Source organism: Lutra lutra, chromosome X, assembly GCF_902655055.1.
Source record: "Lutra lutra chromosome X, mLutLut1.2, whole genome shotgun sequence".
Taxonomy (NCBI): Eukaryota; Metazoa; Chordata; class Mammalia; order Carnivora; family Mustelidae; genus Lutra; species Lutra lutra.
Genome location: NC_062296.1, coordinates 35,741,329 through 35,765,634, shown reverse-complemented (window position 1 = coordinate 35,765,634; position 24,306 = coordinate 35,741,329). Strand labels below are relative to the sequence as shown.

Here is a 24,306-nt window from a genome sequence, read left to right as displayed (position 1 = left end):
TGAAGGAAGGTGGCTGATGAGGTCAGATTGTGGTGCGGGGGGGGGGATTCAAATTCAGGTGTTACATGGTGACCTGGGAGTTTGGGGCTTTTTTTTTTTAATAGGTTTTATTGATTAGAGCACAGCAAGTGCACACACAAGTGGCTGGGGTGGGGGGGTTGTAGAGGAGGAGGAGAGGGAGAGAATCCAAGCAGGCTCCATGCTGATCACGGAGTCCAACTCAGGGCCCAGTCCAACAATCCCGAGATCACAACCTGAGCCAAAACCCGGAGTTGGGTGCTTAACCGACTGAGCCACCCAGGTGCCCCAGAGTTTGGGTTAGTCACTTACAGTGACTTAAGTGACCAGGGATGGAGGGCACGATGGATTGCTTGTCTCCGTGGCAGAGTGTGGTGGTGCGGCTGGCAGGGCTGCTCCCTGGGAGAAAGGAGGTCATGCTCTGATCACGGACAGAGTCCATGCCCCTCATGTTTTACGCAGTCTGAGCCCAGAGGCCTGCTGGGGTTTATCAGTCTGCTCTTTGGATTTAAAAAATAAAATAAAATAAAGATGTTGACTTGGGTGCGAGAACGAAGCTAATGACCCGTGTGGTTTAAAACATTGTTAGTGGTTTTTGGCTTTCACTTGCTGTGATATAGGACTTTTGGTCTAAAGCCTCCAGAATCTTCCAGCTAAAAAAGCACCAGGATAGTTATGTTGGAGTAGCATTCCAGATGTGAGTTCTGTAGAGCAGAAATGAATCAGCGAAGTGGAACTTCTACTGAGGGAAGTATAGCACTTTCCAGATCGTGTTTGTGAAATGGGGAAAAGAAGATGGGGGAGGCTCTGTGAGAAAGTTTTGGGGAACTCAGGACAGATCCAGTGTTCAGTAAAGAAAACTACCCATTTGCTTCAATGCTGAATGTCCTTTAATGCCATCCTTGCCCCTTGTTTTTTTTTTTAATATTTGAGAGACAGAGAGAGAGTGCTCGAGTTGGGGGAAGGGCAGGGGGAGACAGAATTTGAAATAGACTCCATGCTGAGCACAGAGCCTGCCATGGGGCTCGATCCCACCACCTTGAGATCATGACCTGAGCTGAGACACATACTCGTACACTCACCTGACTGAGCCACCCAGGCGCCCTGCCCTGTTTCTTCTTTGGAGGTCATTTCACAGCCTTGTGCCTCAGTGTCCTTATCTGTCAAATGGGAATGACCATTGTTCTTGCTACACAGAGACTTGTAATAGTTAAGTGAGATAGTGCACGTAAAATTGTGTAACCCCACACATGGCACGTAAGTATTTAGTAAGTATTATGAAATGACGAGGGGTCATTTTCTTGTTCCCATTCCACTCCCTTCTTCCTGCCACTTGGGTGTTTTTTCTTATGCTGCCACTTTCTCTTTGATCTCCTCCCTCCCTTCCACTTCCTGTTGCCCTCCCCTGCCACACACACATATCCTCCTTTGCCTCTAATGTCTTTCTCCTCTTTGGCCGGAGCTGTCGCCAGTGCCCACACCTCGTTTTATACTCTCCGTGACCTTCTGAGGTGGGGAGCTCTTGGAATAGGAGGTGAGGTGGCCCTCTGAGGAAGGAAAATGTTTCTGAAGGCCACTGTAAGATTTGTCACCAGAGTGCCTACGGAGCCTCGGAGGGCTAGTGACAAGAGTCTCGGGAGCTGAGGGGCCTGTGTGGTCGGCCAGGCCTGGCCATGGCATGATGTGGGCTCACAGTGGGATCACAGTGGGCCAGCGCAGGCCACGGAGGTGAGAAGCATGTGAACAGGGAGAGGCTGGGCCCAGTTCCCATGTGGAGGGTTACCACACACCCACTGATCACAGCAGTGTCAGGCTTTTTGAGTAGAGCGGGGCAGGGGTAGTGCAGGGTGCTGGATGATCCCGTAAACTCTAGAGCCGGACTGCCTGGGATAGGATCCTGGCTCTGTTACCACATGAGCTGGGTAGACTTGGTCAGCAAACCTTTCTGTGCCTCAGTTTCTCGTATCTGGAGATGACTGGAATAGCACAGTTGTTATGAGGACTGGGTGACTTGATAGTGAAGAAAGTGCTTACTTGTTCCAGGCACATGAGTATTGTACACATGTTTGTTATATTAAAAATTAAAAATTGAGATACCTAGATGGCTCAGTCGGTTAAGAATCTGCCTTCAGCGCAGTTCATGATCCCAGAGTCCTGGGATCAAGCCCCACATCAGGCTTCTTGCTCAGTGGGGAGCCTGCTTCTCCCTCTGCCTGCCACCGCTTCCCCTGCTTGTGCTCTCTGACAAATGAATAAAATCTTAAAAAAAAAAAAAAGGATCAACCTCTAAAAGTTAAAAAAAAATTACAATAATCTGAGAACAGTGTAACTGTTTTCATTTTACTGGTGCCGGAAGAGGCGGAGAGGTGATGTGGCTTGCCAAAGTGAGTCCACCAGGCTATAAAGGTCATAACAAAATCTAGAAACACAGACTTGATGGCTTCCCAAATTGGGGCTCGTAGCCGCAGTCCTAAACTGCCTCTGGGGACATGCAGGTGAAGGGTGTGATTCCAGGAGACCAGTGGGCTGGAACGGAGGGAAAAGCAAGTGGGCACTGGGAGTTCAGAAAGGGTACAGCAGCTCGAGTCCAGGAAGCAAACAGAGGTCCTGCTTGAGTACATGGCTGGCTCCGTGCTGGGGTACAGCTGCCTGGCTCCCCAGACCTATTCCAGGGAGAGGTCAAATCCCTTAGGTGGGACCTCGTCCCCCTTGCCTGTTTTCTGGGTGACCGCAGTCAAGCCCGTTGACCCTTTTGTGCCTCGCTTTCCTCATCTGTCAAAGGAGGATAGGGATACTTGGCCTGCCTACCTCATGGGGTTTTCGAGAGGCATCAGTGGCTCATGGATCTGGAAACAGTTGAAAAAGCATGAAGCAGTCCCCAATTCCAGAAGGGGGGGTAACCCAGATCCTCTTACTGCCAGGCTCCTAGGCCTCCAGAGCTCATGCTAGTGATGTCCATTATCAGGCCTTTTCTAGCGATTCCAGCACAGTCCACAGAGCCCCGTAGAACCTCACCTCTTTTTTGGAGATTTCACATCCCTCTGTGAGCATAAAATAGTAGTTGGGCCTCGTCTGGATCCACGGGAAATTTTCCTTCTGCGTGGGCTTTTATTTTCAAGGGCCAGAGCCAGCATCTCTGTTCAGGGTCCATAGTCGTCCCAGCCTCCATTCTGGGCGCTCTGCCATCTTTTGGTTCCAGCCCTTGGCACAAGGCAGGCTTAGGCTGTCATTAGCACACAGTCTGGGTTCTGTGCTTGCCTTGTAGGGAACAGGGAGGCAGCTGACCCTTCCCCCGGGGTGTCCTTGTCTCTCTGGGCTTCCCTTTAGAGGCGCGCGTGCGCGTGTGTGTGTGTGTATATTGTGGGCTGTGGAAGCCCCAGAGGCCAGGCCTTGTGCCAGCTGCTGAAGTTTTTTTTTTTTTCCCCTTCTCTAGAATTGAGTTAGCCATCCAGCTGTTTCCATTCCTTTGCCCTCTGCCAAACTCTGTAGCGCGGTCCCTGTGCCAGGTGGAAACCGTGCTCTGCTTTGAGAACCTGGAGCTTCCATTTTGAGAGAGGTGGAAAGCAGCAGTGAGCGAGCCCGCCCGTCCCAGGGAGGGAGTGAGGGTGGGGATGCTCTCTCTGGCAAGCCATTGTCAGAATCGGCCCAGCTGTTTGGTCTTCACCCAAAAGGAGGGCTAACTCTGGACTGACCCCAGATATCCAGCGGGGAAACTCTTTATGCTTGGATCTAGACTGGGCCAGACCTAGCGATTACTTTTTTTTTTTTAACCTGGAAAATGGGAGTAAGAAATCCTACTCCACACATTCTTCATGTCAGTCAGGGAATAAGCTTTTAAACTGTTCGCTGCCTCCTCCCCAGAAGCAAGGAGGGACTTCAGGTTGTGTTTGTTCGAGTATATCCCGCAGAGTACTGAATGTTACGTGAACAAAAAGGCACAGGCTAACTAAGGTTGGGAAACACTAGGTAGACCATGGTAAGCCGGTTTTGTAGTTGCACAGACCACCCAGATCCTCACTCTACCACGAGGATACCCGGTGGCTCTCCAGGGTACCTGGTCTGTGTGACATTTCTTCCGTGATAACCAGCTTTCTTCATGGAACATTCTGCAAGCACCATCTCTGCCAAATATGTTTTGGAAGATGCCAGCCTAGGTCCTAAGTGTCTATCCCTTCCATTCTTTTTTTCCCTCATGGTGAAGGGAAGGGAGCCCCTGACTCACTGCGGGGGGCGGGGGTGGGGGTCATGATGCGGGTCCCAAAGAGCAAGGGTGTTCAACTTGAGAAGCTATTGACGTGAGTACTTCCTGCTCTGAAACACCTCTCCTCCTCCTGTCCTTCCAGCTCCCCTTCGAATTGGAGATTTACTACATTCAGCATGTTATGCTCTACGTGGTGCCCATCTACCTGCTTTGGAAAGGAGGTAAGGCCAGCAAGCCACACCTTCGTGCCCCTGTCACACCTCGCCGCTCCCTTCTGTTTGGGGGAATCACAGGGTATTGGGTGTCTACCAGGATCTGGGGCTGCTGCCTGGCTGGTGTCTGTAGGATGTCTTCTGCCACACGCCAGGGGGTAGGGAGATGCGCACGGATAAGGATGCGCAAGGATAAGAGTCCTGGGGGGCTTTTCAGAACCATCCTTTGTGGGCGAGCCCGGTGCCGCTGATCGTGTGTCCTAGGGTCTAGGCCTTGGGCTCGTTGTCTGTGGTGGCATTGGGCTTACATGGAGCCTCCCTATACCCACACGCTTTGTCACTCGCTCACGCTGTGCCTTCCCCCTGCCTCAGTGCGCAGCGTAGAGTAGGAGAGGCGGAAGCCCCCTGGCACTCTTAAGAGAGGGACCGTATGCCCTTGCTCATTATATCCATCCTCTCAGAACCAAAGAAGATATTGAGAGTGGCAAGAAATTCAGGGACTGTGGGGTTATAGGATGGAGAGAAGCAGGTAAGAGAACAGGGATTACCTTGTAAAATAAACCATTGACCTCGATTTCGTCACAAGGGAGAGACCACCAACTTGGTTGAGACAGCCTAGGAAAGTTGACTGAACTCTTTGTGACCTCACAGTGACCCTTAAAGTATCCCTTTCCTCCTCTATCATGTGGTAGATGAAAGGGGAGTTCCCATCCCTTCTAGAAGAGTTGTGAGAGCCCTCCCTCTCGAGGCTCTAACCTTCCTCAAAGGCCTGTACCTGGAAGGCATCCCCTTTTAGTCTCAGCTACTAGCCTCTCTATGTTAGTTGCTGGGACTTTTCAGGGAGAGCAGACCCCCCCCCCACCTCAATTCAAGCAGCAAGGTCTTCCCTTCTACACATTAAAAATGACATGCAGCTACACGGGCCCTTGGGGCCACTGGAGGACAGTTTCGAAGTCGTGCTTCCTCTAACTCAGGAATCCTGGCAAATCTCAAGAACTTCCGGCCTAAGCTAGCCTCAAGGACCAGTCAGCCTCAAGACACACACTGGAGAATGGGCACAGTTGCTCCCCTCGGAGTCTCCCGATGGGGGAGAGGCTGGCCCCCTGTGCCCTGGTTTCTGTCAGCGTCTTGGGATATGTCTTCTTTGAGGCTGTTTTTATGCTGTGCAGCCACTTGGGGTCTCACCAAGTCAGCACTTCCTTTTAATTTGCTCTCAATGCACTATTCCCCCATGTAAGCTCTAAGGAAAGTCTCAGTAGCCAGGAGCCCTGGGCCATTTTTCAGGTCTGTCTCCTGTGGCACAGGAAACACCTTCCTAATAATATTTGAGTCTGAGGGTTACACTCATTCTGACTAGAACCAGGCAGGCAGCTGTCTCAGAGCCCTAGAACCACCTCCCCCCCCCCCCCTTTCTGGGGCCTGTGAGTCAAGTTCTGGCCAAAGGTGCTCTGAGGTGCCCACAACAATCTGTTAGGTAGCTGAGCTGACTGTTCTGACCTGGCAAATACCAAGTAGGCATCCCCACTACCCCCTCCACCCCCCACACAAAAAAACCCCACAGTCTGGGAAGCTGCAGCTTCTAGAAGTGATAGATGCCAATGCAGCCTTCTGTTGGATCTGTTGTTGCACCGTTTGGGGGGAACCGAGCAGAGGAAGTAGGGATTCCAAGGCCTCATTCCAATTTATTTCTCACTAACTGTTAGTGATTCTTTCCTCTCTCCTCTGCTGCCTCTAAAAACTCTAACAGTAATTATAACCACTGTGAACACCAACTTTTTGAGTGTTTCCTGTGTGTGAGATGCTTTGCTAGACCCGTTTTGTGTGTTCTCTCATCATAACCAGCCCTGGTGGAAAATGCCCCTTCTACAGAGGAAAAAACTGGGGATCAGAAATGCTAGGTATCTTGCTCCCGGCCTTAAGTAACAGAGCCAGGATTCAAAGCCTGGCCTAGATTCCCTCTCAGATGAGCACTTTTCCCCCACATACCTTGTTGTCCTAAAAGGCAGGTGTCTGTCTCCTAACCACATCCGGTCAGGGGATCTCCCTTCCAGCCAGCTGCCCCCACAGCATATTCGTTGAACACCTACTACGTGGCCAGCATTTGCACTAGGGAATCAGAGATGCCCTGGTGCAGGGAGTTCCTGTCTAGGGGGGGGAAGAGAGCGTTATATTTGTACTACATCGGGGTTAAGTGCAACAGAGGGCACTGGGGGAACATAATCCGATTTATTCCTCACCATTTCTGGGCTCTTGTGACGCCTCTGCTTCCTTTCTGGCTCTTTGCTGTCATCTGCTGTTCGCTTGGGGAAATTATGCGCACTTCAAGAAAAGGCTAGGTTTCCTAAGGCTGATTTCACCTTTGCTCCTGAGCCTTGGACCTGGGCCTTGCAGAGGGCAAATCCATCTGGAGTGAGCAGGGACAAGAAGATTCCCTATCAGTCAAAACAGCTGAGGGTTGGGACGCCTGGGTGGCTCAGTTGGTTAAGCAGCTGCCTTCGGCTCAGGTCATGATCCCAGCGTCCTGGGATCGAGCCCCGCATCGGGGCTCCTTGCTCAGCAGGGAGTCTGCTTCTCCCTCTGCCTCTGCCTGCCACTCTGCCTGCCTGTGCTCACTCTCTCTGACAAGTACATAAATAAAATCTTAAAAAAAAAAACCCAAAAAAACAACAGCTGAGGGGTTGGGGGATTCACTTTCCTAGAAGTCGTGTAATTTTCCAGAAATAACTGAGTTCCAAGTGTCTATCCAAGGCAAGACAACTGTCCTGTAGATACCGCCCACGGCCAGGAGTCCTGTTTTCCTGAAAGGCAAGGTCCCGCCACTTTCTGTGGCTTGGGGGTAGCTGGCTGGTGCTCAGTGGGATCCCGTCCCTCCTTCACTTCTGTGGTCCTTTGGCACCGCTGTAGGAAACAGGACATCCTTTCTCCCCCAATGTTCTATTCTTCCTCCAGCCTGCCTCTTGATTTCTGTTTCCTTTTCTCCCAGCTCCTTACCTTTGGCTCTCTGGAGATACTGTTGATCGGGAACAATGTGCAGCTTAGGAATGTAGTCCCCTCCCCACGCACAGCCCTAATACCCATGCACAACTTTTGACTCCCCCCAGACTTAAATCCTTAATAGCTTCCTCTTGACTAAGAAGCCTTACTGGTAAGAGAAACTGTCTCTTAGCACCTAGTTTGTATGCCACATGTATTAGGTACTATATTCCTACAACAAAATAAGCTGGAGAAAAGAAAACGTTCTGAAGAAAATCATAAGGAAGAGCAGACACATTTATGATCCTTTTCTGCATCTGTCAGAAAAAAGTCTGCATCTCAGTGGACCTGCCAGGTTTAAACCCGTGGTATTCAAGGGTCAACCATATATATTTTATTTTATTTTATTTTATTTTATTTTATTTTATTTTATTTTAAAGATCTTATTTATTTATTTGAAACAGAGAGAGAGAGATCACAAGTAGGCAGAGAGGCAGGCATAGAGAGAGAGAGAGGAGAAAGCAGGCTCCCCGCTGAGCAGAGAGCCCGATGTGGGCCTCGATCCCAGGACCCTGAGATCATGACCTGAGCCGAAGGCAGAGGCTTAACCCACTGAGCCACCCAGGCGCCCAAACATATGTATTTTAGAACCCCATCCCCTCCGATGTAACCAGCTCTCCTTGGAACACCAAGTCCTCCTATCGCTTGCCTGAAGTGCCCCCTAATGGACGTCGCTCTCCCTGCTCAGCTCCATGGCCTGTTGGGGGCCCCCCTGTCTCTTCCAGACCAATATTCCATCTCTCCCTTCAGTGAAAATGCTTTCTCTTTTTACCATTCTCTCCACCTTTTCTTTTCCTCACTATGACCACTCTTGGCCACTTCTCCCATATTCCTAGATGCCTTTGGATGCCTTTAGATGCCTGGCACTCAAGCTTTTCTATTCCGACTCTGGCCAGCAGCCATAGAGGTTTCCAGTGAAGACCAGTCTAAACGCTCCTGCTTCTCAGAGCTTGGACTTCTCCTCTGCGGTGACTTCTGTGTCCTCTTGTCTTCGCCAACTGGCCTTGCCCTCCCCCTACCCCTAAAACTCATCTATCTGAGATCCTTAGCCCCTATATCCCTTTCTGTGACCCAGATCTCTACTCCTTCCAGCCTCCTCACCCTCCCAATCAGCTCGTCCCACTATAACCAATTACTGGAAATTTCCTTTCACCAGCTCCTAAAAGTGCCTCAACCCCTCATTCCTCTCACAGGCATCATCGTCCAGTTCCAATGCCCAGTCTTGGCCTCCTGGGGGAAATCTCTCAAGTCATTCCCATTTGGGGCCCCTCAGATTTCATGGTCTATTATAATTGTGCTCTTAACACCATTGCTCTTGTGTTCTGTCTTTGGTCAGCTCTGCTACACATTGCCCTGAGAAGTCATGGGCTGAACCTTTACCACCCTCCTCAAACTCCCCATCCTCCCCACTGTCAACCAAGGACTGAGAAGACAGTGACTTCCTGACAGGGATTCCCTCTGTTATTTCCCTCTGCTCTAAAAGCTGCTTCACCCCGCTCCCATCCTTTGTCCTTGCACTTTAGCCCGCATCTTGGAGGAAGCCGTGTTGTCCTTATCTCGCCTCGCTCCCCAACCCCTGGAACTTCATGCCATCAAGTCTCCCTCCTTTACTTGGATTTTCTTCTCTTTTTGTCTTCTCTTGTTTTTGTTTACCTGGATTTTCAACTCTTTTTGTCACTCCTGGCTTTTCAACCAAGAAGGATGCTGAAGTCTTCCCATTCTAAAAAAAAATAAATTAAAAAAAAAATGTTTCTCTCGACCCTACACCATCTCTTTTCATCTTCCCTCCACAACTAAGCATCTTCAAAGATTATTAGCCAAACAAGATTTCCTAAAACTCAGTTCTTTGGGTATGATAATTTGTGCCTTATCCAAAGAGCCATCTGTATTATTATCTACGTATGTCTTTAAATCTACTGATTTTTTTTTTCCTGAAATACATTTGTTTGCGTGGCACCTGGGTGGCTCAGTCGCTTAAGTGTCTGCCTTTGGCTCAGGTCATGCTCTCAGGATCCTGGGACTGATTTCCGCACCAGGCTCCCTGCTCATTGGGGATTCTACTCCCCCCACCCCGACAACCCCCTCCCCTGCTCTCTCTCAAATAAAAGTCTTGAAAAATATATATATTATATATATATTTATATGTATTTATAAATATATGTACATTTATATATACTTAAAACTATATATTTTTATATATGAATTTATAAATATATATACTGTTTTTCTAAAATATGTTTGTACTCAGTAAAATCCTAGATTCAGTACACTGGTGGCATATTTTTAATATTTAATATTTTTAGTACATATTTAATGTTTTTAAATACATAGCTATTAAAAATGAAATGTTTCCCTGTTTATCACCTGAAATCACCCGAGGAACAGAACGTAACCGTGGGTGGCACTTGCCTGCATTTCATGACCCCGTCTACTCAATCACCTCCCATCCGTTAGAACATTGCCATGGGGTATCTCCCCCCCCCCCCGCCCCCGCGGCCCACCTGTTCACGGAAATAACACTGCTGATGATGACTGACTATGTCTACCTGACAAAACCTAACCGCTCCCTCTCAGCTCCTGCTGGAGTTCTCTGCTATGGTAGACGTTGATCACTCCTCTTTGGATGGCTCTGCTCTGAGGGCCTCCGAAGTCTCTCCCACTCCTGGCTCGTCTGCCTCACTGACCATGCCTCCACACGTTTCCATCGGGGGTTCTTATTCCTCTGTCCCCGTGACATGTTCGTTTCCCCAGAGTTCTGTTCTGGGCTTGCCTCTTGGCTCTGCTGCTCCCCAAGTAGTCACTTGTTCACACAGGTCAGCCACCAGCTGGAAGAGTCATGGCCACCATGTTGCTGTCAGCAGCCCAGACTTAATGAGATTTTAGTTTCGCGTAGTTTACTCAGCATCTCCACCTGAAAGCTCCAGAACACCTCCAACTCAGCCTGTCTGTGCTGCACTCGTTATTTTCCCCGTCAGCCCTGCTACTCTCCCTGTGGTCCTTGATAGATGGTACCACCCCATCACCCCAGGTAGAACCTGGAAATCATCCCCCTACCCCCGCACGTATTTTATCCCTTCATCTAACAAATACGTCTTACTCCTCTCTGGCTGCCATAACAAAATACCACCAACTGGGTAGCTTAGAAACAACATAAATTTCTTGTTCTCAGCTCCAGAGGCTGGAAAGTCTAAGATCAAGTCACCAGCATGGTTGCCTTCTTGGGAGGACCCTCTTCCTGGTTCCCAGCTGGCCCATTCTTGCCATGTCCTCACATGGTAGATGGGACAAGGAAGCTCTCGGGGGTCCCTGTTATAAGGCACTAATCCCATTCGTGGGGGCTCCGCTCTCATGACCTAAGACACCTTCCAGAGGCTCCACCCCCAAAACCTTCCATCTTTGGTGGTGAGGATTTCATCATATGAATGTGGAAGGACACAGACATTCAAACCAAAGCAACCTATTCGTACACTCTTTCTTTCTGCCAGGCTCTCCACTGGCTTTTGGGATGCCCTGATCAGTGAAAACCAGATACCATCCCTTCCCTGATAGAGTTTGTAATGTAGTGGGAGGAGACAGGTATGAATCGAATAATCAAATAAATATATAGTGACAACTGAGGTAAGTACTCTGAAGGAAGGGAACACGCTTTAATGAGGGCTAAGAATAAAACTTACACCTACTTCGGAGGTTTGGGGAGAGTTCCGTGAAGAAGTGACCTTTCATCTGAAGTCTGAAGGATACATATCACTGGGGGTTCACTAGGCAAGAGTAGGGTGAGGGGGGTACACCCTTATAACCTCACGAAAACACACGTATGACAGCACTGTGTCAGGAGGGAGAGCCAGGGAGAGATTGGATGACATGGCCTGAGGGGCAGGCAGGGGTCAGATATGGAGGGCTTTGTCAGCCATGGTCAGGGATTTGGCCTTTATTCTAAGAACTATGGAGAGCCAGTGAAAGTTTTAAGAAGGTTCTTAACACCAGCTTGCTTTCCTGTTGATTCTTCTCCTATGTAAATCCTTTATAGAGTTCAAACTCTAAAATCCAGAAGATGATTCTGTAACAGATCACCTTCCCACCCTTTACCCATCCACGCGGTATGCCCTACAACTCCCCAGGTAGTCGCCATTTTGGTTTTTTGCATCTCCTCCCAGAGTTTCTTCTCACATATATAAGTAAATTCAAAAACTCATTTCTTTTCCCTCCTCTGTAAGACACACCTCTCAAAATAGCATACTGCACAACTGTTTTGTTGTTGTTTCTGTTTTGCCTTCACAGTATTTCTTTAGACCGCTCTTCCCTTAAGCCCATAGGAAGCTTCCTCATTCTTTTACAAAGTAGCCCATGTGTTCCATTGTGTGGATGATAAAATACAGTCTAATAGAAATAGCTATGCTTTATAGAGCACTAGGAGGTGCCAGCCATTGTTTCAAGCTCTTTGCACACATGAACTCATTTCATCCCCACCGCAGTCCTCTTAGGCAGGGCTGCTGTTACATCCCTTTTACAGATTAGGAAACTGAAGCTCCACTAGTAAGGGGAAGACCAGGGATTTGAACCCACTGGTATGTCTCTGGGGTTCTTGGTGTTAAACGTAAGGCTATGACAGTACACCATAATTTATTTATTCTGTCTTCTGTTGGTAGACATTTAGGTAGTTTCAAATCTTCGGCTAATACAAATAACACTGTGCTTGTGATCTGGTACCCACGCAAATTTGTGTGTGTGTGAGGGTCTCAAATATGATCAATCCCCCTACGTAGAATTGCTGAATCAAAAGTGAATGTGTGTCATAATGTTGATGGGTGTTTCCAAATTCATAAAAGTCATATGAATATAAATGCCCACCAGTAGTGGGTAAGGGTGCCTGTTTCCACACACCCTCCCCAAAAGAGTGGATTCTCACCATTTTTCAGTTTTTGCCAATCTGATGGGTTAAAATAATGGTGTAGCAATTCAGACTTAATTTAAATTTCTTTCACTTTGGGTGAAGGGGAACATCTTTTTACATGTTTGAACTAGCATTCAATTTCCTCTTCTTTGAACTCCATGTTCCTCTCATGTGCTCATCATTTCCTTGCATTGTTGGCCTTTTTAACAAAATGGAATCTTAGGAGGGGCGCCTGGGTGGCTCAGTGGGTTAAAGGGTCTGCCTTTGGCTCAGGTCGTGATCCCAGGGTCCTGGGATTGAGCCCCACATTGGTCTCCCTGCTCAGGGGGGAGCCTCCTTCTCATCTCCCTCTGCCTCTCCCCCTGCTTGTGCTCTCTCTCTCTCTCTCTCTCTCAAATCAAATCTTCAAAAAAAATTGAATCTTAGGAGCTCTTTATAATCTGTATATTTGTTTATATTTCTGTATATTCATATGTAATAGAAATAAATATTTCTATTTCTAGATTTATATATATTTCTATATATACTTTCTATTTCTATATAATTGAAATATATTTCTATTTATTTGTATATGAATATTAGGAGTTCACCCTATGTGATCTGAGCTGTGGGTATTTTTCCCCATTTTCTCAATCGTCTTTTAACTTTACTTATGATTTCTTTGGGTAGGGTGTTTACATTTCTGTGTAATTTATCTGGCTCTTACCATATAGCTTCTGAATTTGGAGTCATGGTGAGGAAATCCTTCTCTACTACCAGGTTACAAAAAATATATACCATTTTTTTCCCTTCCTGTGTTAATAGTTCATTTTTCTTTTAAAGGTTTTAATCTTTCATCCACTTGGAATTTATCCCAGTAGACAATGTGCAATAAGGATCCGACTTTATTTCCAGATGGTTTCTTGTTTGTCCCCAAATGATTGAGCAGACAGTCGGGCATGATCAGGTACGCTTTTGGGAAAGATCATTCTGGCTGCTGGGCAGAGAGATCGCCATGTTCTTCTGCTTTGACCTCCCCAGTTTTTCTCAAGTCCCTCAGTCTTCCTACCCTAGCCTGGGCCTTACTCCTCTCTCACCTCAACCATGACAGTTGACTCTACATGGTCTCCCCCCACCTCCAGCCTCCCCGTCTCCATCTAGCAACCTGTACCTGTAGCTTCCAAAGCTGTGCCAAAAGCCCAGATAGGATCAGGTGCTTCCCTGCTCCAGAAACTTCCAGTGGCTCCTCCTTGTCCCCGGATCACAGTGGATTTCCCAAGAGGCACAAAAGGCCCAGCGTGACCTGGCCTGATCCCTTTTCCCCAGCCTCTTCTCTTTATGTTCCCCCCTTCCTTGTCCCCCACACTCAGGGGATACCAAAATCCATAGGGTCCCCTATATTTCCCATGCAACTTTCATGCCTCCATGCCCTGAAGATGGCAAGACTTCTACCAGGAATGCCCTTCTCCAGCTTGGTGGCCTGGAACCCGTTCTGTCTGCAAAACTCAACCTTGGATGTTAGTTTCTCCAGGCAGGCCCTGGAACTGTTCTGCGATTGTCCCTTTCATACTGCAGTGCAGGTGTCTGCCTGTCTGCAAGAGGGCAGGAACCCTTCTTCTGTTCTTGGTCTTTTGGGGCTGAATGAATGAAGGACTCTATCACCACACACAGCACATTGTACATATCTTACAAGCTAACGTTTATTTTGCACTTTCCACCAACTAGGCACTGGGTAAGTGTTTTACTTGCCTGATCTTGATCCCATTTAATCCTTGTAAGTCCACGAGACTTATGGGGCCCATGACCTTGGATGAGAGAAAAAAGATCACATCTTCATTTGCATTAACTGCAACTGACGTCCAGCATTTCCTTCAGTGCTGAATCGTAGGCAACTGTCCACAGGACTCGGGGTGCTGTTGTCAATGTCAATTGTTCTCCCATTTTGGCTGCTGTAAGGATTTCACAGAACTGTTTGCACTTTATCATTACCTAAACATTTCAAAGCCTTAATTTTTTCACGTATTTCGCTATTTCAGTATTACTGTTTTCTCTTCTAATCCTGTGTCTCTTATTTTGTCTCCTTACAAACTTCATCCTGCCAGGGTGCCTGGGTGGCTCAGTCGGATAAGCATCTGCCTTGGGCTCTCAGGTCATAATCCCAGGGTCCTGGGATGGAGCCCTGCTTTGGGTTTCTTGCTCAGCAGAGAGCCTGCTTCTCCTTCTGCTGGCCGCTCCCTCTGCTTGTGCTCGCTGTCTGACAAATAAATAAATAAAATCTTTAAACAAACAAACAAACCCAAACAACCAAAACCTTTATCCTGAGAGGGGAGGCCCCAAATTGCCCAAGGAATCCATAGCACCACAAAGGTTAGGAGCACTAGAGTTTCACCTGGCACCGGAAACCAGGCGAGCAAGCTTCACCACCACCCAGCGCTGCTTCTGCATGTCGTCACTGGGTTCAGATGGATTGAGGGTTCAAATCCTGAGTTTGGCACTTAGGCTGGTGTCTTAAATCTCTCTGCATCATTTGTAAAAGGAGGACAGGAATAGTCCCTATCTCACAGGGGTGCCGTGAGGGTTCGATGAGCTCATATGTGTAAATACGTAGAACGATGCCTGGCACCTGGTGTTACGTACTTTTTTATTATTGACCACCGCAGTACTGTCTCTTGTTAACTATGCATTTGCCTTCCTCTACTGTGGCTCTTGAGGTCAGGATTGGTCCTTGCTTAATTCTGAAGTGACAGAGCTTTGTGCCTATGGAGTTCGTGTTTGTCAGCAGGTTTAACCTTGCTGGCGTCCCTTCAATGCCTGCTTCTCCTTCGGGCTGCATGACACCACTGTCTCCTGGTTCTCTCCTCTGGTGGGTGGTCTTTGGGCCCCTTTGCTCTGCCTGCCCCAGAGACCCTGGTGTTCTCCACCCCAGATCTCACCGCAGGCTCGAGAAACACCACAGGTCCTTCAAAGGAAACTTGTCTACAGTTAGACTACTCAGTTCCATATACCTTCTTCCCAGCTGCTCTTTCTCCTCCTTTTCTCTTTCCTGTATTACCAACTCCACCATCCACCCAGGGCCAAAGCCAAAAACCTGGCCAGAAACTTTCTGGATCTCTTCCTCTGCCTCAGCCCTGACGCCAATCAGTTCAGAAGTTTCCTGATGATCCAGATTCTCAAAATGCTTGCAAATTCAGCTCTTCTTCTCGGTTTCCATCCCTCCCTGCCCGAGTCTAGGCTCTCAGCCTCTGTTGCCAGGGACTAGTTCGTTTTCTTTCTCAGGTCCCTGCCCCTCGATTGCCCCCTACGTCTCCCCCTATCTGTCCTCCCTCCAGTGTCCAGAATGACCTATTTGATCAGATTTTGCTCCCCTGCTTAAAAATCCTGTCCAGGAGGCAGACCACACTCCTTTACATGGCATTCAAGATGGTTACAGTTCTACCCTTATCTGTCTCTTTGACCTCACTTCCCATCGCTGAGATTTCAGCTCCCATTACTTTACCTTCCAAATGAATAAATCTGTTGCTGGGTTTGGTCCACCTGCCCCCAACACCATGTCCGCGCACACAACAGCTTGTCTACCTGGAACCTGGCAAACTCCATGTCCTCCTTGAACATTAGCTCAGCGATGCTGCCCCGCCCCCTCCGGAGTTGTGTCTGACTTCCTTAAGCAGCCTGAAGCACTCTTTCCTGAACATTCTCTTTATACTTTCATTTGCCTTGAGCACTGTAACGGCCTCATCAGTGTTTATCAGTGTTTTGCCACAAGGTGGCAGTAGTCTCCTCTTTTTGTCTTTTCAGGAACCAAGGCTCTACACATTAAGATCATTGTTATGTTAATTTAAGTTAATATCCTAAATAATTAAGCTGATAGTATTTATTATAGTTAAGATGCTATGGGAGCAAGGGAGAGGGCAAAGTCTATGAGGCCCCAGGATTTCTGCCTGGGTTTTGGGGGGAGATAGAGTACCACTAATGGACTAGGGCCACAGAAGGAAAGGAACATGTTTTAGGAGGGAAGATTTTTCTAAAAAAGATTTTATTTATTCATTTGAGAGAGAGAGAGACAGAGTACAGGCAGGGGGAGAGGCAGAGGGAGAAGCAGACTCTCCACTGAGCAGGGAGCCTGACATGAGCCTCGAACCCATGACCCAGAGATCATGACCTGAACCAAAGGCAGACGCTTAACCATCTGAGCCACCCCAGTGCCCCAGAAGATTTATTTTTAAACTTGAGTTTGACACACTTCTATCAGGATGTCCAGGATGCAGTCGGATAGAGTATTCTGGAGGCGTTTAGGGGAGTCTGGGTTGGAGGCTGACTTCCGTATCACTGGTTTAAAGGTGTTGCATACACGTACAGGGAAGTGAATGAGATGGTCTGGAGTAGCTACATCCAGTGGGGAGGAAATAGAACTTGGAGAAAAGGCCTCAGGGAACATCAATCTGTGAATAGGAGAAAAAGGAAGAGGAGTGTTAGGGAATTGCAAGAAGGAGTAGGCTTTTGTCCTGGAATCTGAGGCAGGAGAAAGGTTCATCAGGTGGTAGTGATTAGGAACACCATGTCATTCAGAGAGTTCTAGTGAAGTAAGGCTGTTGGAGAAGTGGGGATGGGAGGGAAAGGGCAGGGTGTTAAGGAAGGAGGGGTTAAGGGTGTTGTAGAGCCAAGGGAGTAATTTCTCTCCCCTTACCCCAGCCTTTTCCCTGCCTTTCCTTTCCCCCTCATCCCCTTTCCTCTCTGCCCAAGGCTGGGCACATTTAGGTTCTAAGGTGAAGGCCAGTAGTGAGAGGGAGTATTTTGAAGGTACGAGGGAGATAGGGGAGTGGAGGAACCACAGATGCTGGCCCCTGCTGAGAAGGAAGGGGCTTTGCAGTGGATGGAGGTGGGGCGTGGCGGGAGGTGGGAGCAGGAGAGAAGTCTGTACTGTTCGCGCACTGTCCAATAGAATTCTCTGTGCCGACGGAGATGGTCTAGATCTGCTGTGCTCAGTGTGGTCGCCGCTCGCTCTGTGTGGTCTCGAGCAGATGGCACAGGGCCAGTGCAGCCCAGGAACTAGGACGAAGGCATGGTTTTGCTACCATGTCCAACAGTGTAGCTCCAGAAATTTGGTGAGTTGCGCAGAGGGGACCCTCCTGAAACAGATTTCCTTGCAGTTTTCTGGCACCAGTCCATACAGTGACCCCGTTTTCTCCAGGAAGGCTTAGCAGCCTGTGTGGAGGGGTAGAACATCGGGTTTGAGGTATCTATCCAAGGTTGGATTGATAGTGTTGAAGATCCAGAAAGTAGGGGGTGTTTGGGGTTTGGGACAGAGTTTTGGTAACCCTGTCACTCACTTTCCTCCTTTCGGCTTTCTGACCAAGGGCAGGTCACCCAAGGAACAATAACAGAACGGGAAGCAGAGTGCTTACTTTGCTATGAGTTGAGCGAGGCTGCCTTGGCAGGTGAGGCTAGAGCCTGCAGCTTTGGTTTAGACACCTACTTGAGCTTTCTGTTCCGGACCCCGACCATCTGAAGTGGTCAGGTTTGTACACCGGCCTTGAACTTTTTCCCAGCCCAGGCAAAGGAACTGAGGAGCTCGAGAGGAAATTTGGACAGGCCTGGCGGCTGGCTGTTGGCTGAGACAGTTCTGAGATACGGCCCTGTCGAAGCTGGACTAACCTGCTTTCAAACCTCGGTTTTGTGGCTTACGAGCCATGTGACCTTAGCGAAGTTCCTGAACTTCCTGGCCTTCAGTTTCTTTATCTGTAAAATAGGAATAATGCCCATCACTTTGTTCCCATCATGTAAATTTGCTCTTCATGTGGTTTCTCTTTGCTAAGGTACCATGACTCTGCCTACCAGTCTCCTAAAGTGTGGTTTGAGCCGTTTCTTAGGTTCTTGCCCTTAGTAGGCCACCCCTTGGGGATGAGCTAGTGAGCGGGTAGGGAGAAGTGTGGAGCGACAGGGATAAAGAGCGACCTCTGCCCGACTGGGAGTTGAGGAGGCCTGTTCAAGTGATCGGTCATGCTGTTGCAGATGGTACGGAAGGAAGGAGGAGGAGGACGTCCATGGGGGTGGGGTCTGGTCGGAATCAAGGGATCAGAGGTCACCAGGAGGTGAGCGGGCTCGTGCCCAGTAGAAATGAGAGCATGGAATCTGAAACCACGGGAGGTTGTGGTCAGGGGACTAGAACTGAGGCGGACTGGCCAGGGGTGCTCCCTGAAGCTGATTATGGGTAGGAAGGTGGCATGAAGGTGCGGGTGTGTGGAGTTAAGGAGGTAAAGGAGACCTGGAGGTTAGGATGTTAGAAGTGGGCCCCGCACGGGTGGTGAGATCCCCCAGAGCAGTGCTGGCAGGAAAAGGCCTGATGTAAAGGGGGACTGTAAGCTCAGCGAGAGTGATCTGGGAGGAGTCTGACAGTGACCTGGAGGGTGAGGTTGGGTGGGGCAGGACAGTGGTGACAAAGAGAAGGTGAAGCTTGCAAGAAGGAGACAAGCGTAAGCATCCAAAAGCAGTAATGAGAGGGGGGATCTTCAACCCCCATTCTCCCCGCACAAGCTGGCTGCGAGCACAGGACAAGGCAGAGGAAGAGCCTTGGCTTAGAGCAGCTCGAGGGAGGAGCAGCGTCCTGGGGGAGAGCCAGGGCTCCATAGGGTGAGGAAGTACCAGGATCAGGTTTCCAGGGGTTCCAGTGGGATGGTTTGAAGGGAAGAAGGCTGCAGGAGGGGTGGAGGAGAGCGCCCACCCCACTTTCGGACCCACGGGGCTGGTGACCCAATTTCCCACTCTAGATCTCCCTCCCCTTTTCTTCATCCCCATGGGTGACTTCCGTTGGGTGGGTGTGGTGGTTTTATTTAGACAGGGGTTCTTAACGTGGGGTTCATGAATAGGGAATAAGGGGTTCATGAACTTGGGTGAGAAAAGCTGATGCTCACCACTGCCTTGAAATCATGGTAGTGGTTCTACTCTCTGCTAGAGCTCATTAAATGCATTAGTAAAGAAACACGCAAGGACTGTGTTAAAGATCTTTTTCTCCAATTTGATGACTCTGTTTTAATATCACTGGCTTCTCCTGTAACACTTTGCCTTTTATGCCTTCAAAACCCTCTTCTGGGGGCGCCTGGGTGGCTCAGTGGGTTAAGCCACTGCCTTCGGCTCAGGTCATGATCTCAGGGTCCTGGGATCGAGCCCCACATCGGGCTCTCTGCTCAGCCGGGAGCCTGCTTTCCCCTCTCTCTCTGCCTGCCTCTCTGCCTGCCTCTCTGCCTACTTGTGATCTCTCTCTCTGTCACATAAAAAAATAAAATTAAAAAAAAAACCCTCTTCTGGGGAGGGTTTCATTGGTGTCCCATGCTGCCAGGGGGATCTGTGCCCCACTCCTGGAGGGGCTCCCAGAGGGGCTCCTGGAGGGGCCCCCCACGGTGAACGAGCCTCCAAGCTACTTGGAAACCCCTTTCTACTTCACTAGAGGGAGCTCTTGTTTCAAAATTGGGGAGCCAAGGACTCAAGCCTGACACAGGGTAAGAAAGGTGTTTTAAAGCACAGCAGATCAGATGTCCTTTGGGGACATTTTGGGAAACTGGGGTGTGAGAACCCCAAGGTTTACACGGGCAAGCCACATGTCTCTGGAGATAAGCTTTAAGCGTACCTCTTGGAGGATAAGGGTTGGGACACAGCCAGTGTGCTAGTTTTAGGACCGTTAAAGCAAGAGTACTGTGGCCAGTGAGGGCTTGAAAACGGACCCCAAGGTCATACTGACCTCAGTCTGCCTGTTTCTCCCGCGCCCAGCCCATTAGCTCATCCCCCTCTCTTGACTAACTAGCCTTAAGGTGCTGGGAAAGTTCTCCGTCTCTGGCTTCCCACTTCCACTTTGCGGGTCAGGCGGAGGGCAGGGGAAAGGCTCGGGGGCTCGGGCTCAGGCAGATTCTGAAGGCTCCAGCAGGGCCCATGGGGTGAGGGAACGGCTGGGGAATTTGAAAAACTGGCCAGGGGCTGAGGTTCGTGCTGGGGGATGGATTGGAGAGTTTCTAACGACCGTGGGATTTTCCCTCTGGAAGAGAAAAGAATTGGGGCTCAAGCATGCTTTGGAGAATTAAGGCAAGTACTTCCCATTGTAATTTTACCCGCTTCCAGGAGGCACTGCTTCTCAGACAGGGCCAGATTGGGGAGCCCCTCTCCTGGACTGAGGTCTCCGGGGCAGGGCCCAGACATCTGCTTTTCCTACAAGTTCTCAAGGACAGGGGTCCTCACAGGGTGCTCCCCAGACCAGCAGCAGCTGCCACCTACTTGGGAAACTTATTAGGAATACAGATTCTCAGATTCCTGACTCTGGGTCCCACCCCAGACCCACTGAGTCAGAAACCCTGGGGTGGTGGCTACAAAGCTCCCATCTATCAAGCCCTCAAGGAGTTTCTGAGGCCCGCTGAAGTCTGAGCACCGCTCCCTTAAGGGATTCGGATACAGGCTGAAGCTTAGGCCTCATTGCCTCAAATGATCCAAGAGTGGCCCCCTACTTGCTGACACTAACCGCATAACGTGTGCAAGACGCTGTGGTGTGTTACGGGTTTCAATACCATTTGTTCCTTTGGCTTTTCTGTGTGCTCCTGCAGGGTAGAGAGGGCCTGAAATTTCCCTGCAAGTGGGGCAGTGCTGCTTAGAGGGGTTTTGATTCACACCTCACGGATCAGAGTGGACGCCGGGACCGGGGTCTCTGGACTCCAGTGCTGAAGCTGCTAGGCCGGGCCTACCTCTTGGATACTTTGCCAGCTCAGGGCCCTCACTCCATGGGCGGTTGTTGGAGGGCTGACTGGGATCCTCGGAGATTTGGGGGGTCTTTAAGTTGCCTTAGCCAGAGGCAGCATGGCCTGAGGAGGCTCTCCAGCCCCTCGGAATAGGAGGTTACCAGATGGATCTTCCACCTGGACATCTACCTCAGGACAGCGTCTTACACGTTAAACAGACTAGAAGGTGCAATTCATTTAGTCAGATGCCTGGATGAAGGGGAACCTGACTTGGGCCTGTGCTCAGTGGTGAGAATGGGAAATCCCATATCCGTGGTCATCTTGGGATCATCCCTGGGTGGCATAGCCTTGCAAAAGCTCGAAATGGAGGCGTCTCATGTAGAGGGCACAAAGGTTTGGGATGGCATTGTTGTGAGCTAAATTAGTCATTCTCTTCCCTGTTCCCAAGCCCTCACCTTCTCTCATGGTCCCCATCCCATCGAGTGGCACCATCGTCCACTCATCACCTGGGGCGGGATCTGCAGAGAATCATCGGTGCTTCACCCGCCTTCTCCCCCACATCCAGTCAGTGGCCAAATGCTGTCAATTAGACCTCCTGATGATTTCTCAAATTTATTCCCTGTTCTCCACTTTTAGTTCAGACTGGATCATGCCTGACTTGTTTGATCCCTGCCTCTAGCCTCACTCTACTTCAGTCAGCAGCCAGACCGCAAGCTCTGCCCCTTGCTTCAAAGTGTGATCTGTGGGCCCGCAACACTTGGGAGTCAGGGGGAAACACAGACCCTAGATCTGTACCCAGGACACACTGCACCTGCCCTTTACCAAGATCTCTAGGTGATTTGTAATGTCCAAAATATCTAATGTGGCAAGCAGAATTCTTCACGAACCAGCTCCCATCTCCTCTTTATCCCTCCCTCCTATATGATAGTCCAGTGATACTGAGCTGTCGAAAATTCTCGAACATGTGGGGCTGCTCACTTCATTTGTTCTGCAACTATTTATCAAACCCCTACTTTGCATCAAGCACTTGCTGGGGATAAAGCAGTGAGCCAAACAGACACATATGTTTGCTTTCAGGGAGTTTACATTCTTGTGGAAGGAGACAGTAAAGAATCAAGTGAAGTGTCTAGTAAGTCAGATGATGTTAAGTGTCAGAGAGGAAAAGCTGAAGCAGGTTAAGGAGTACAGGGACTCTGAATGGCTGGGGAGGCTGAAGTTTTAAATGAGGTAGCCTTGTTTAAAGAGAAGGTCTCATTAAGAATGTGACATTTGAGTGAAGGTTTGTAAGGCAAGGGACTGAGCCATCGGATACCTGGAGGAAGAATATGCCAAGAAGAGCAAAGAAGTGTACAGGCCCTGACATGGAACGTTTCTAGAATATTCCAGCAACAGCAAATAGGTGTGTCTAGAGCCATGTGAAGGAAGGGGTTATGTTGTAGGAGACAAGGTCAGAAAGGTGCTGTTGATGAGGGGCAGATTATATAGAAGGCCTCACAGACCACAGGAAGGACTTGGCAGTTTACTTTTGGGGAGATGGGCAGTCATTGGAGGGTTTTGGGCCGTGGACTCAGACGATCCGAATGAATTTTTAAAGGGCTCACCCAGTTCCTATGCTCAAATTAGACCACAGGGGGACAGGGATGGAAGCAGGAAGACCTGTAAGTGATGTGTATAGTAGCTCAGGCAGGAGAAGCTAGTGGCTGGCGTACTGACAGGAGAGCCAGAGGAGAATCGTTGGGTTGGGATTCATGCTGAAGGTGTAGCCAGCAGGATTTGCTGATGGATCAGATATAGGGTATGAGAGAAGGAGGGGTCAAGGGTGACTCTTGAAGGCTAAGACCTGAGTAACTTAGATGGAAGACCATTAATTGAGATCCGGAAGCCTAGGAGAAGGGCTCTGTTCTTGTTCATTGGTTTTGGGAGGGGGGATAGGGAATGGAAGTAACAGACATCCCAAAACATAGTGGCTTAAAGCACTGACTTATTATTGGATGACACCAAACTAAAAAGCTCTTGCACAGTGAAGGCAATGATCAACAAAACAAAAGGCAGCCTACTGAATGGGAGCAGAGATTTGCAAATGACATATCTGCTAAAGGGTTAGTAGCCAAGATTTATGAAGAACTTACACAGCTAACCACCAGAAGACCAAATAATCCAATTAAAAATGGGCCAAAGACCTGAGTAGACATTTTTTCCCAAAGAAGACAGCCAGATGGCCAACAGACCCATGAAGAGCTGCTCGGTATGATGCGTCATCAGGGAAATGCAAGTCTCAACCACAGTGAGATACCACCTCGCACCTGTCGGAATTCCTAGTATCAAAGACAAGAAGCAAGTATTGGCGAGGACGGGGAGAAAAGGTCACCCTCCTACACTGCCAGTGGGAATGCAGGCTGGTGTAGCCACTGTGGAAAACAGTATGGGGGTTCCTCAAGACATTAAAAATAGAAATACTGTACAAGACAGTAATTCCACTACTGGGTATCTGTCTGAGGAAACTGAAAACACTAATTGGAAAAGATCTACACACTCCTGTTTTTATTGCAGCATTGTTGACAATAGCCAAGGTAGGGAAGTGACCCGAGTGTCCATCAGTAGATGACTAGATAAAGAAGCTGTGAGATACACAGACACACACACGCACACACACACACACACACACACACTGGAATATTTCTCAGCCATAAGAAAATGATACTTTGCAGTTTGTGACAACACGGATGGACCTGAAAGGTATTTTGTTAAGTAAGCCCCCCAAAATGACAAATACCATATGATTTCATTTATATGTAGAATCTAAAAAACAATGCAGATGAACAAACAGAAACAGACTCTTAAATACAGAGAGCAGACTCGTGGTTGCCAGAGGGAAGGGGCTTTGGGAGGAATGGGCAAAATTGGTGAAAGAGGGATTAAGTGGTACCCCAAAAAACCCCAGTGATATCCTATTTTTCACAACTGTGTGGGTTGATTGGGTCATTCCTTGTTATGGACCAAATGTTTGTGCCCCAGCCCCGGCAAATTCTTATGTTGAAATCCTAACTCCCAGTGTGCTTGTATTTGGACATAGAGCCTTTGGGCAGTAATTGGGGTTCAATTAGGTCATGAGGGTGGGGCCCTCATGAATGGGATTGGAGAAGGAGAGGCCAGAGAGCTCCCGAGCCCCTCCCACCTTGTAAGGCTACAGCAAAAAGATGGCTGTGCTATGAATCAGGAAGTGGGCTCTCCCTAGACATGAACCTGCCTGTGCACTTG

At 48.9% G+C, this 24,306-nt stretch overlaps 1 protein-coding gene across 10 annotated transcripts in view; it reads left to right on the top strand.

Annotated features, from left to right (window-relative positions):
• TMEM164 (transmembrane protein 164) overlaps positions 1 to 24,306 on the top strand; it is a 154,306-nt gene that overhangs the window by 117,867 nt on the left and 12,133 nt on the right. For 9 of the 10 annotated variants that reach the window (XM_047716888.1, XM_047716895.1, XM_047716890.1 and 6 more), the window contains one exon: positions 4,362 to 4,440. The exons of the other annotated variant lie outside the window; for it this stretch is intronic. In XM_047716888.1, coding sequence (XP_047572844.1) covers positions 4,362 to 4,440 — 79 coding nt within the window. The remainder of the gene's footprint in view (positions 1 to 4,361; positions 4,441 to 24,306) is intronic. 10 annotated transcript variants of the gene reach the window in all.